The sequence below is a fragment of the Vigna unguiculata genome, chromosome 1, assembly GCF_004118075.2.
Source record: "Vigna unguiculata cultivar IT97K-499-35 chromosome 1, ASM411807v1, whole genome shotgun sequence".
Lineage (NCBI taxonomy): Eukaryota > Viridiplantae > Streptophyta > Magnoliopsida > Fabales > Fabaceae > Vigna > Vigna unguiculata.
In genome coordinates, this window is record NC_040279.1 from 36,179,477 (window position 1) to 36,194,468 (window position 14,992).

The following is a 14,992-nucleotide window of genomic DNA, read 5'->3' on the forward strand; positions in this document are numbered from 1 at the left end:
AGTTACTCAAAAACAATATTTATGTATAATATATTATATATCATGACTTGTTTGGTGTAATATATGTGTTGTACAAGTCTACTCATTAATTATTATTTTTTTTGCTTTAATGGATAAATTAATCAATCTTTAATTGATACGATTATTCTTGATTAGGTTTTGGTTATAAACCCTTACAAATTAAAGAGGTATTTAAAGTTGGAACATTCCTGATATGATGCAGTGGTAACTTTTCTATAGTGAGAGTCATTTTATACGTAAAGCTCAAACTTAAAATCCAAAGATTGACATGTACACTTTGGATCAATCACACGTATTAGTTGATACAATCCTATATGTATGTAATAATTTTGTAATCACAAATTGAATAAATTTTAGGGATTTAGTTAATAATTAATTTCAATTTTTATAATATTAAAATATTTAATCTCTTTGATAATTTTGATTAAAACATTTAACATTTTTTCTCCAATTGTAAAATTAAATATTGTGAATACAAGAAGTCAAGTTCCGTACGTAAATATAAAATTTGAGAGATATGATTATAATTCAAAGAGTAAATAATAAATATATTGAATAAAATAAGCATTAACATATTTTATTCTTACTTTTAGTCTAAAAAAAGAAATATAATCTTACTATAACTACTTTAATTATGTTAGTTTTACTTTGTTTAAATTCTGTTAGTATAATTAAATATGTAATTAATTATTACATGTTTTAATGTTAATATTAGAGATTTTATATTTTAAAAGTAAAAGAGAGAAAAGTCCTTTTATAATTCTCTTTAAAGTTAACTATAATTAATATTAATTTATTTTAATATGTAGATGAAAACTATTAAATACCAAACCCATATTAATTATCTGAGTAAAATTGAAATAAAATTAACGAAAATAAAATTTGAAGACATCAAATATCTATCACTAACTACTGTAAGGACTGCTTGGCCTATAGTTGTCAATCGTATAAAAAAAATTTAAGTTTAATATCAAACCACTTTTGTTTTTATTTTTATACTTTATTATGCATTAGTTACTGTGTTTTACGTATGAATGCACATTTAACCTAGTACCTTTGTTAGAGTGGGCAAATAGGGACATGGCACGTGTCATATTAAGATATGATTAAGGTTTAGATTTAATCTAATTTTCATCTTATCCAATTAAGTTTATGGGTTTAACTTTTTATTTAACAATATCCAACCTGAGTTTGCCTCTGCATTAAAGTTGGAGTATATTGACATTATTATCTCTTTAAGAATACATTAAAACGAATATTTTCAATATATTTATTACTTAAGATCATTAAAAGTAGTTTTTAAAATATTATAATTTAAAATAGTTATAGTTAATCTGGTTTCAAAGATCCCGTTAAAGCATTAACATTTAATTATAATGATATGGAATATTTAATTATAATAATTTTGTACTTGAAAATAAATACAATTGCTATTTTTTAATAAATACCATATAGAGCATATAATTCAACAAAATGTTTTGATGTATGATAAATATTATTGAGACCAATAATGACTTTTTAGTTCTACAATATTATACATTTTCATCTTCTTTGTTTATCTGCTATTTATTTTTTTCATTTTTCATATATTCTTTTTATTTTCAGTAAGAAAAGCTACTACTTTCAAAATTATATCCACGAGCAACATTTTAATTATAATCTCTATACTATAAAAATCATATATTATATATTGACTTTTGAAAATAAAGTCAAATCGATAAAGTAAATCTCAAGATTTTTATCTTGTTCTAGTTGATATTAAAAATAATGATTATAAAACAATGATACGATATAAAATTTTAATATTAAAATAACTTAAAAATCTAAATGAAATAACAATGAAGAAAAATAGCGACTAATTAACTTCAAAATTTTAATTAGAAAATATGAGTTTTCAATGTTACCAAAATATAACTTAAGAATATAAATGACCAGAGAATAGAATAAAAGTTCTCTATTTATAAATATGAATTATATATATATATATATATATATATATATATATATATATATATATATTATTCAATTTTGTTCTAAAAAAATATCATTTTGCGGGGACTCGCTTGGAACAACAATTTCTTTATTTATAATTATTTTAATGATTTTATTTGTTATATTTTTCTTTTCTTTTCCAGTTATATTTAAAAGGATGACATAAAAATAATTAAAAATAAATCAATTTACAGAACTCCTAGTTTGAATAAATTTTATTAAAAATTATAAAATTTGAGAGTCTCGTAATTTTTTATTTTATAAATATGGTTCTTATTTTTTAATCTATAATCTATAACAATATATAAAATATAAAGGGGATTCCCCTTTTTGTGTCCACTTTTTAAAATATCGATTTTATCCCTTAAATATAATAATTTATTAAATTTTTAAAAATTAACCGTTATTTTTACAAACTTTTTATAAAATCATGTCTCTGTTTCTTCTCTTCTTCTTTATTTATCAATGGTTATTCTTTTATTTGTTCTGATATATTTCACTTTTTTTTAATAAATATAATTTTAATATATATATATATATATATATATATATTAACTTAATAACATTATAATATTATCACTTATTAATATAATATCACGCATATTTAAAAAATGTATACACACATGCGCGATAGCTAGAGATGGCAAATAAACCCGTGCCCGTGGGTATCACCCGAACCCGTCCCCGTTTTGACGGGGAATCCCCGCTTTGACTGGGTATGGGTATGGGTATGGGTAATACCCGAAATTTTCAACTGGGGATGGGGATGGGGATGGGGATATATATACCCGCCCAAATACCCGTCCCCGCTTAAATTACTAAACTATTTATAATTTATTAAATAATCTAAAAAATATATATAAATAAATAATATATTTACACATAAAATATAATATAATATAATATAATATAATATAGTATATATACATATAAATAAAATATACTTATATATATATATATATATATATATATATATTTACACATATACATGTAATATAATATAATATAATATAATATAATATACATATAATATATATACATAATAATATAATATAATATATATAATATATACGTATAAAACAAATTAATCATTTAACTAGTGAGATCTTTTATAAACAAATTTATAACATTACAAATTTATAAAAATTTAAAAGAATATATATATATATATATATATATAAGCATAAAATATCTACGCATATACATATAATATATACATAATAATATAATATATATTATTATATTTATATTATTATATAATATAATATAATATATACTTAAAATAAATATATATCTATAAATATATATATATATATATATATATATAAACATAAGATATCCACACATATAATATATACATAATATAATAATAATATAATATATAATATAATATAATATATATAAATAATATATATATATATATAAACATAAATATCCACACATATAATATATATATACATAGTAATATAATATATAATATAATATATATATATATATATATATATATATATATATATATATATATATATATATATATATATAACATATTTCTCATTCTCTTTGTTTTTTGTTATACACTTTGTTTACTCTCTCAATTGTCTGGTTTGTTTTTCAAGATTTAATTTTGAAGGTAATTTTTCTTCTTCTTATTACATAATTTTTACTCTCTGTACATGGTTATGTTCAAATAGGTGTTCCTCAATTTCATTCTATGAAATAATTTTTAGGTTACACATTTGATTATCTTTATTTATTTATTTATTTTCATGAAAATGTTTGACTCTTATTTTGTAGCTCTTCTTTTTGTTACTTTGGTTATACACTTTTTTACTCTCTTTTAATTGTTTGGCTTGTTCTTTAAGGTTTAAGCAGATCTTCAAGGTACTTTTCCTTTTATCATAATCTTAATTATACATTTTTTTTTCCGTTATGTTATGTTCAAATGGATATTCTCAAATTTGGGTCACACATTTAATTATCTTTACTCCTTTATGATAATTTTATTTATTATTTATTTTTTGTTTCATGATAATGTTTAATTCTCAATTTTAAGTGCTCAATTGCATAAATCCTTAATTTAATTCAAGATCAAAAGATGAAGAATCTATGTTTAAATTTGAATTATTATTAATTTAATTTTGTTATTTGTGCTATTTCGTTTCAGTGGTATAATATAAATTTTTAATAGTATAAAAAATATTTGAAATATTTTTAAACTTGATTATTGGTTTTCCTTTTATATTTTGTTAAAAAAAAATTAACCTTTTTACTTTGTTTGATTTTTTTTTGTTACGTATGTTAGTTTCTAGAGAAAATGAGCACAGGAGATCAAGATTTGCAGGTACCAAGTCTACCACAGTGTTCACAACAACCAACTCCCTTTCAAAGTTCCAATAATGACAGCCAATTATAATATCTAATTAAAATATAAAATTTTAATTAAAATTTCTAGTAATATTCTAGTAATTAAAATTTTCAATTTCAATTATTATATCATATCTAATTTTTCATTTTTTTTCTATGTGTAGGTGGATCGAATGCAAATGAAACCACTGATCATTTGTAAAATTAATAAATATTTTGGTTATTATAAAATTTTAGTAATGTGTAATTTTTTAGCTTTTATATAATTATTTGAATTTTATTTAGTTGTTATTTGATACTTTAATTTGAGATTTATACTATTATAATATTTTTCTTAATATTTGACATCATGAAAATCAAAAAAAGTATGTTATTTTAATATTGAATATTTTGATAGTATCATGATTCCGTTGGTGTGATTTTTAAATTTTTTTTATAAAAAATATTTAATTGATATATGGAACAATAAAAAAATGGGTATGGGTATGGGTATAAGAAAATACCCGTTACCCGGTGGGGATGGGGATGGGTCAAAAGTTGTATACCCGTTGGGTTTGGGGATGAGGATGGGATGAATTTTTATTATGGGGATGGGATCATGATACCCGTACCCGCCTCGCCCCGTTGCCATCCCTAGCGATAGCGCTGTGTTACGCTAGTAATATATAAAGAGATTTTCTTTTTTGTGTTCACATTTCATAATACCAGTTTTACCTTTAATTATTTTAAAAATTAATTATTTTATAAATAATTTACTTTTAACCTTCATTCTAAAAACCTCTTTTATTTTAAACTATTATTTTAAATTTTTTTTACATATATTTTTTTTAATTTTACATTTAATAACTATTTTAAAAATTAATTATATATTTGTTATTGATCTTAACTTAAACTTTTTGAAAATTAAAAAATGCGAACACAAAGGCACGACAGTACCTTTGTGTTCGCTAGTAATATATAAAGAGATACCTTTTTTGTATCCATATTTCGTTATTTCAATTTTACCTTTAATTGTTATTTTAAAAATTAATTATTTTATAAATAGTTTATTTTTAACCGGTAGTCTAAAAATCTTTTTTGTCTTCAATATTTGTTTTAAAAACTTCTCTTATGTACATATTTTATTTTTCTAATTTTTCGTTTAACAACTATTTTAAAAATTCATTATATATTATTGGTTGAAGTGAACCGAACCGAATCGAATTGAACCGAATCGGAACAGACCGAACCGGACCAAATTGAACTGGATCAGACCGAACTGAACCGCACTGAACCGAGTTGAACCGCACTAAACCGAACTGAACCGAACTGCACTGAACCAAAATGAACCGGAAAAGACCGAACCGAATCGCACTAAACCGAAACGAACCAGACCAGACCGAACCAAACTGAACCGAACCAGAACGAACCAAACCAAACTGAACCGCACTGAACCGAATCGAACCAGACCAGACCAAACCGAATCGAACTGAACCAAACTGAACCGCACTGAACCAAACCGAATCGAACCAGAGTGAATCAAATCGCACTGAACCGGACCGAACTGAACCAACCTGGATTAGACCAGACCAAATTGAACTGAACTGAACCGAACCAGACCGAACCATACCAAACTAAACCAAATCGAACCAAACTGAACTTAAATACTCTTTAGTTGTGCTGAAATTTAAAACACCTCCAAACAAGAGGAGAAAATTTAAAGGAAAATTTAACACTTTCATAATTAATTAATATAGAGCAAAAAGATAATCGCTTTGTAATATGCTCAACAAATGTCATACCCAAAAGTTTTTTCAGCACCAACACCACAATCGTAAGGTCCCTCTTAAACATTTGAAACATAATGTTTTTCCCCAAATTAAATATAGCAAATGTATAAACAATAACATAAACAAACTGTATATTTTCAATAAAAAAATTCCAAATGACAAGTTTGAATTGGTTTGTATTCACCTTTCATACAAATAACAATTTTGTCAAAGTGGAGATTATAAAGTTCCGAAATTTGTAAAAGCCTAAATATTTAAGAAAAATATTAGAAGACGATGAAAAAAAATGTAAATGGAAGTAGGGAAGCATTGAGTATAAAAAAATGAGAAGAATGCAAAAGCCATATAAGAGAAAGATAAAATGTTAGTTAGGATTAAGGTTCAAAAAAAGACATACCATTGGAGTGGGATATGAGATGTTAGAATTGTAGTGAAGATGGTAAGGTGGGACGACGAGAGCAAAATGACATGACCTTATATAATAGTGACAAGGATGAGAAGCTCACGATCATTGTCTTAGTGGTGGTGATTAAACTAAAAAAGGAATGTGCGCGGTGTTCAGGATAAGAGATCATTGAAGAAATGAGAAAATAAAATACATAATTCAATTAGTGATCAGTTAACCAGTAGAAATTCAGTATTTTTAAAATAAATGGTAAACCAATATTGTTTAGATTTTTTTTGAATTTCTTTTACTTTAATATTTAATTTTTATTAAAAATAGTTTTGTTTTTTTTTTACTTTCATATAATACAGGTAATTATAGTTAAGTTTAGTTAGATTAATTTTGTTCATCTATAACAATATGTAAAGAGATACTCTTTAATGTCCATATTTCGTTATTCCAAATTTACCCTTAATTATTTTTTTAAAAACTAAGTATTTTATAAATAGTTTACTTTTAACTGTTGGTCCCTTAAGTCTTCACAAACGACGTTAACTACCTTGCCACGTGTCAGCCTCTGGATTTTTTAATTTTTTTTAAAAAAAAATTGTCACGTGGTCAAATCCTTGATGTGACATGTGGCATTGTCAGTGACACGTGACAAGGTATCGCCACGTGTCAAGGTACTTGGCAAGTGTCATTGTCTTCATTTCAACTTACTCCCCACATGTGTCTATTTGTTTCAATTTAGTACCCATATATGTTTATTTGTTTCAATTTAGTACCCAATTTATTTGTTTGAATTTTATTCAAATATTTTTTTTTAAATGGAGAAATATTGTATCTCTTTTAAGACAAAAATTATTATTTATATAAATGTTATATTGATATTTGTTACTAAAAATGAGTTATAAAATTAAGGATTGAAATTTATATTAAAGTTAATGGTAAAAGTCATGAACAACATATTTGTAAGTCATTTTTAATAACAAATATAAATACAACATTTATATAAATAATAAATTTGGTCTTAAGGGAGACATAATATTTCTCTATTTTGTAAAAAAATATTCAGACAAAATTAAAACAAATAAATTGGGTACTAAATTGAAACCAATAAATATATATGGGTACTAAATTGAAACAAATAGACACATGCGGGGACTAAGTTGAAATGAAGACAATGACACTTGCCAGGTACCTTGACACATGGCGATACCTTGCCATGTGTCACTGACAATGCCACATGTCACATCAAGGATTTGACACGTGGCAATTTTTTTTTTTTTAAATTCAAAAAAAAAATTAAAAATTAGAAAAAAATTAAAAAAAAAATTAAAAAAATTAAAAAATCCAAAGGCTGACACGTGGCAAGGTAGTTAACGCCCTTTGTGAAGACTTAACAGAGGGTACTACATTGATGCAATAATCAAAATTAGGTACTAAATTGAGACAAAGTTCAAAGTGGGTACCATTTTGAAATTTTCGAACCAAACTGGGTATGATCCGAGTAATTAAACCTTTTAAAAATTAATTTTTATTAAACTAAACCGATCCGAATTGAACTGAACCAAACTAGACCAGATCGAAACGAACTGAACCGCACTGAACCAAATTGAACCACACTAAATCGAACTGAACCAAATCACATTGAACCAAAACAAACCGAAACGAACCAGACCAAATTGAACCATACTAAATTGAACTAAACCAAATTGAATCGAAATTAACCGGACCAGACCGAACCGAACCAAATCGCACTGAACCAAAATGAACCAAACTAGATCGAACTGAACTGAACCAAACTGAACCACTCTGAACCGAACCGAACCGAATCGAACCAGACTAAATCAAATTGCTCTGAACCGGACCGTACTAAACCAAACCAAACCAGACCGAACCAAACCAAACTGAATCAAAATTAAATACTCTTTAATTGTGCTGAATTTAAAAACCTCCAAAAAAAGAGGAGAAAATTTAGAGGAAAATTTTTCAATTTCATAATTAATTGATATAGAGCAAAAGGATAATCGCTTTGTAATGTGCTAAAAAAATGTCATACCCAAAAGTTTGTTCAACACCAACACCACAATCGTAAGGTCCCTCTTAAACAATTAAAACATAATGTTTTTTCCCAAATTAAATATAGCAAGTATATAAACAATAACATAAACAAACTGTATATTTTCAATAAAAAATATCCAAATGACAAGCTTGAATTGATTTGTATTCACCTTTTATACAAATAACTATTTTGTCAATGTGGAGATTATAAATTTCCGAAATTTGTAAAGGCCTAAATATTTAAGAAAAATATTAGAAGACGATGAAAAAAAATGCAAATGGAAGTAGTGAAGCATTGAGTATAAAAAAATGAGAAGAATGCAAAAACCATATAAGATAAGGATAAAATGTTAGTTAGGATTAAGGTTCAAAAAAAGACATACCAGTGGAGTGGGATGTGAGATGTTAGAATTGTAGTGAAGATGGTAAGGTGGGACGACGAGAGCAAGACAATATGACCTTATATAGTAGTGACAGGGATGAGAAGCTCACGATCATTGTCTTAGTGGTGGTGATTGAACTAAAAAAGGAGTGTGCACAGTGTTTAGGATAAGAGACCATTGAAGAAAATGAGAAAATAAAATACATAATTCAATTAGTGATCAGTTAACCAGTAGAAGTTCAGCTTTTTAAAAATAAACAGTAAACCAATATTGTTTACTTTTTAATTAATTTTCTTTACTTTAATATTTAATTTTTATTAAAAATAGTTTTTTTTTGTTACTTTAATATAATAAAGATAATTATAGTTAAGTTTAGTTAGATTAATTTTGTTCATCCCTAAAAGATAAAATAATTTTATAAGAATGACATATTCTTAAATATAAAAGAAAATAGAAGAAACAAAAAATCATAACAAAAAAATAACCAAAATAACGTACAACTAAAGGAAGATATCAAAAATATTCGTGAGACTTATCGTTATTATATTGGTCAAGTCAATTTTATCAATATTTTTTTACAAAACAATTAATGCTTCCTTTTAATATCTTTTATTTTTTTTTTAATTCCTTGATTATTTTTTAATCTTTCGTTACTTTTCGTTTTATTTCAAAAGGTCCAAAATGAACATTTTACAATCTTGATTTATCTTAATAATTCCTTTTAAGGATACATTTTTATATGATTGAGTGTACACATAATTCCATGTTATAATAAAAGTAATCAAGTCTACTACGAGAGAGATATTAGTCTATCCCAATGTAGATGTTAAATTTTGTCTAAAATAACTACAAATCTCTTCTACAGTGGCAAAATATTAAGAGTAAAGATCCAAAATTTATAAACCATTTTGAAATTTTCATTTAATAAACAACAACTAGATAATCAAATCAAAGAGATGAAGAAGCACATGACTTTTTCAGTAAGCACATGACAATGTAAATGCAATAAGTATGAAGGAAGGAAATCTCTAATACATTTAAAGGTTAATCAACAAGTAATTATAAAATATTTACAAGAAGAATTAAAAAATACATTTTTTACTGTATTAAAATAACGTTAACAGATGACTCATTGTGTCTATTCTTTATACATTGTTATAGATGAATGAAAATTTGTGCTCCTATGATTTCTAACAACAGTCACATGTTTCAAAACAACCTTCTACCCTTCCTAAAGGGACTTCAAGATTACCTATTCAACAAGATTTTTGGAACAAACTTTATGAAATTTTAAGAACATGATTTCCAAAATAGGGTTTTTGAAAAAAAAAATTGAAATAGAATTTCTAAAGCATATGAAATACATTTTGTAAAGAGCTTTCTATACCAGAATTTTCAAAATAAGCTTTCCAGAACATATGAAATACTTTTTTAGATGAACTTTTCAGAACAAACTTTTGAAAACATATAAGATGCAGTCTGGAATAGGATTTCAAGAACAAGATTTCCGAAACAAATTATTTAGAACGTGTTTTCTTAAACAAGCTTCCCATAAATTATCATTGGTTTACACTCTCTCTAATTGCTTCCTCTAAAACGGATTGCAACAACAATGGAGAATGGAGGTGTAGTGACAATGGTGACGGATGTGGAGGCTCAATAGCCGCAATGACATGGTTCAACGATGAAAGATATTTTAATATTTTTGCTTTTAGCATGAGAGTTAAACTTAACTCAAATTTCTATAAAATATTAAAAAATACGAACAGACATGCGCAAAAACGCATGTGTTTTTGCTACAACAACAAAAATCATTGCGAATCCATACTCACTACAACAACAATCTGTGTTTATCAAAATATATGCATCAATGAGGTTATTACTATTTCTTCAATATTTGTATACCATTACATATACATTTAATGTCTTATAAGTAAATAACAATAATCAATGATATTTTTTAGTTCTTTAAAACTCAACAACTTATAAACCATGTCTTCTACAAAGAATTAAGAAGACTGCTTCAAAGGTAAATAAAGATTTTTTAATTATTATTTATACATAATTCAATTGATACATAATGTTTCTGTTATTTGCATATATATTAACAATAATATTTACTTTTTTTAAAATGCAGGAAAGCTGGAACACATCCTAGACATCAATCTTTATTTGGCCTCCCAATTATAAAGAAATGTTTAAGAATGTAAATCTATGATATTTTCATTTACTAATTTTTTTTCTACATCATGTATGTAGTAAATATATATTTCAGTTTTTGAACGAATGTATATTTATAGACACCTACTAAAATAGTTTGTATATTTATAGATAACTACCATTGACTTCATCACATATAGCTCATTAACTCCAAATTTTGATCAAATGTATTAAATATCAGTTGATACACAATCTTACAAATTAATAATTTACTGTTTTCTTTTTCAACCAATCTACCTATACCCATAATAAATTGTCATTGATTATTCTCAATATTGTACATATAGATACATAAAAAAAAGCTAAAAGCAAACGCATAAGTGCGACATGGTTTGTATATAGATATGAATTATATATATATATATTATTCAATTTTGTTCTAAAATTTTTTATATTATTTATATAATTTTTTTAATGATTTTATTTGTTATGTTTTTCTTTTCTTTTCAAGTTATATTTAAAAGGATGACATAAAAATAATTAAAAATAAATAAATTTACAGAACTCCTAGTTTGGATAAATTTTATTAAAAACTATAAAAATTTGAGAGTCTCGTAATTTTTATTTAATAAATATCGTTCTTATTTTTTAATTTCTAATAATCTTGATTTGAAATTGGTACTATAATATACAGCACCACGTTAATTATACGATGTAAAAAAAAAAGTTATCTTGAAAGAGAGGAATAAATACTAAAAAATTATCTATACAAGTTTATTTTAGATAAGCCTTGTACCGATGAAACCAAGGACCAACTATTCATAGGAAGCTTCATGTTCAGCAGGTACACGCCGTAGAACACCACACTTCAACCCTAGTTTCAGACAAACTAGTTACTATATACAGTTAATACATAACTAGTTAATGAATTAAAGTAGTAAATCATAACTCTTTCTCTAAACTATAATTAACGAATCGTTACCCTCTTCCGTCTATTTCTGGGGTGCTTCCTCTCATAGTATCTTTTTTCCTTAATCATGCTTCAGGTAAATAATCCATTCATTTGACCATATAATTATCATCCTTTTCTGTTTCTCTCCGTCTCCAAGTACACCACCAACTTCAATTTCAATGAAAAACTAGTGAGCACAGGCACATTAGCCACCCTATATAACGCAACAAAACCCTTTTATTTGCTATTTCTCAAATGATCTTTTCCTTCTTTTGTTTCAGATACTGTTACCTTTTTTCTCTCTTGCCCTTATCATTCACAGAATCTACGAGAACAGAAAAAGGACCTTTCTCGATCATATAAAGTTCGATAATAAGAAAGATTTTCTTGTTTAGAATCAATAGAATGAACGACTTGCTATCGAGTTTGTTCTGGAAGGGAAAGCAGCAGCAGCAGCAGCAGCAAGAACAAGAAGGGCAGCACGTGATCGAAATAACACAAGGTGGCATGGACATGGACAAGTTCTTCAAAGAAGTGGAATCGGTGAAGGAAGAACTGAAGGAGCTAGAGCGTCTCCACCTAAGTCTCCGTGCCTCAAACCAAAACGGAAAAGCGCTTCACAGCCCTAAGGGCGTTAGGGAGCTTCGATCTCGCATGGACCTGGACGTGGCTCTTGCTCTCACCAAAGCCAAGCTTGTGAAGACTCGCTTGGAGGCTCTCCACCGCGCCAACCAAGCCACCCTCTCCTTGCCCGACTGCGGACCCGGTTCCTACTCCCACCGGACCCGAATCGCGCTGGTCGGAGCCTTGACCAAGAATCTCAAACACTCCATGGACAGTTTCAATAAGCTGAGAGAGCAGATATCGTACGAGTACCGAGACACCGTGCAACGTAGATATTACGCTGTCACCGGAGAGAACCCTGATCCTGAAACCATTGATCTCCTCATCTCTACGGGTAACCAATATTCACATTTCTGTTTTGAAGTATATTATTTTATCGGAATTTGATGGCACGATGACACACGTATTGATTGAGCAGGTGAGAGTGAAAGTTTCTTACAGAAAGCCATCCAACAGCAAGGGAGAGCCACCATAATGGACACCATCCAAGAGATTCAGGAGAGACATGGCACGGTAAAAGAGATAGAGAGAAGTCTACATGAGCTGCACCAAGTGTTCTTGGACATGGCGGTGCTGGTCCAACATCAGGGTGAACACTTGGATGACATAGAGAGCCACATGGCGCTTGCAAGTTCCTCCGTCATCAAAGGCGTGCATCATTTGCAGGTTGTGAAGAATCATCAGAAGAACACCCGTAACTTCACCTGTTTCGCCATACTCCTCTTCATTATCGTTTTGGTCATAGTTCTCCCCATTGTTTTCAGAAGTTGATCACATTTTCATGTCTTATCATTTGTAGTGGTGGCAAGGTGAAGAGAAGTCAAAGCTCATTTGACCTTCTTCCCATGTGAAAATGGCTTTCATTCTGTGATCGTATATGTATTTTGGTAACGTTTTGTAACTTTTTCCTTGTCTTTGTTTAACGACTGTTTGAGGAATTTTCCGACAATGGAAGTTTTACTTGCATATGGAGACTGAAGCTAAAGCAGTTTTATCTCTTCATGGCATCTATGAAAGTAGGGTAAAGAGAAGAGAATGGAAGCAAGGGTTACGGCGGGGATGTTGTTCATGTTAACAAGTGTATATAGCAATATATTGTAGGCGTGACCTATAATTTACCTTGGATATATATTTCATGTGGTGTAGGTGTATATATATATATATATATATATATATATATATATATATTAAAACTTCATAAATGTTGTTTTTCATTTGGTTGTATAATACGGGAAGATTATGTATCATTTTGTTTTCCTGAATTTTGTTTAATTCTTTTTGTCTGGTTATCGCAGAACACGAAATATGTAACGGGAGAGGGTGACATTGGAGTTTAGATTCTCTACTTTTCTTTTCTGTCATATGTTAAACATTACAAATACAAATATAATGTATTAATATTTTAAATATTCTTTTTAATATATTTTAAAATGTTAAAAATTAATTAATGATAATTAATGTATTATAAAAACATATTAGATAAACAATAAAAAAACAACATAAACAATAAAAAAAAGCAACAGAAAATTCAAATTCGTGATGTTATCCGTTTTCCATTTAAATTTCTTATCCGTTTCCGTCATATATGGATTAATTGTTTTTCACAGGATAATTTATGTACATTTTGGAATGTTATAATAAATTAGGTTGTATGGGTATCTTGTTTTACGGAAATTAAATTTTTAAAAAGTTATCAAAATAATGTAATTATTTTTAAAATTTAAAATCTTACTTAAAAAATAAAAATTTAAAACTTATTATAATTTTTTTTTCATAACATTTTCTCATCATTGGTTTACTCTAATTGATCATTGGTTTAACCTTGAGACAATGTTATTTGATATTGGTCAAGATTTCATCAGCTATAATAATGTTATTTTATTTTTCGATTAGCATTAGTCATGATTTGATTAATCAACTACAATTAATGTTTAATTTTACTACTATTAAATACAATCTTTTATTGATATAAACTAATTTATTTTTTGTTAACGTTAATTAAAGTTCTTATCCCATCAACATTAACCACATTTTTTTACTTAAGATCAATATATAAGGACTCTTGCTTTTTCAATGTGTTTAAAGAGAATTTTTCAGTCATCTCTTACTATAATTGTAACCAAAAGAAATCTCAGTCAACTTTAATCGAAAAAGTTTTAACTGATATCAGTCTAAAAAATACTTGTCATCATCATCTTAAAAATCTTAACAAAATTTAGCAAAAGAATAATCAATTTCGACTTAAAAAATACTAACTAATATTTTTGGATAACTAAAT

General features: G+C 26.7%; 1 protein-coding gene across 1 annotated transcript; it reads left to right on the plus strand.

Moving 5' to 3' along the window:
- The first annotated feature begins 12,365 nt into the window (after window positions 1-12,365).
- Window positions 12,366-13,854, plus strand: LOC114164445 (syntaxin-121-like). The gene is made up of 2 exons (XM_028049124.1): window positions 12,366-13,048; window positions 13,133-13,854. The coding sequence occupies exons 1-2, from the start codon at window positions 12,496-12,498 to the stop codon at window positions 13,483-13,485; spliced, it is 906 nt and encodes a 301-aa protein (XP_027904925.1). The 5' UTR covers window positions 12,366-12,495; the 3' UTR covers window positions 13,486-13,854.
- The last annotated feature ends 1,138 nt before the right edge of the window (window positions 13,855-14,992 follow it).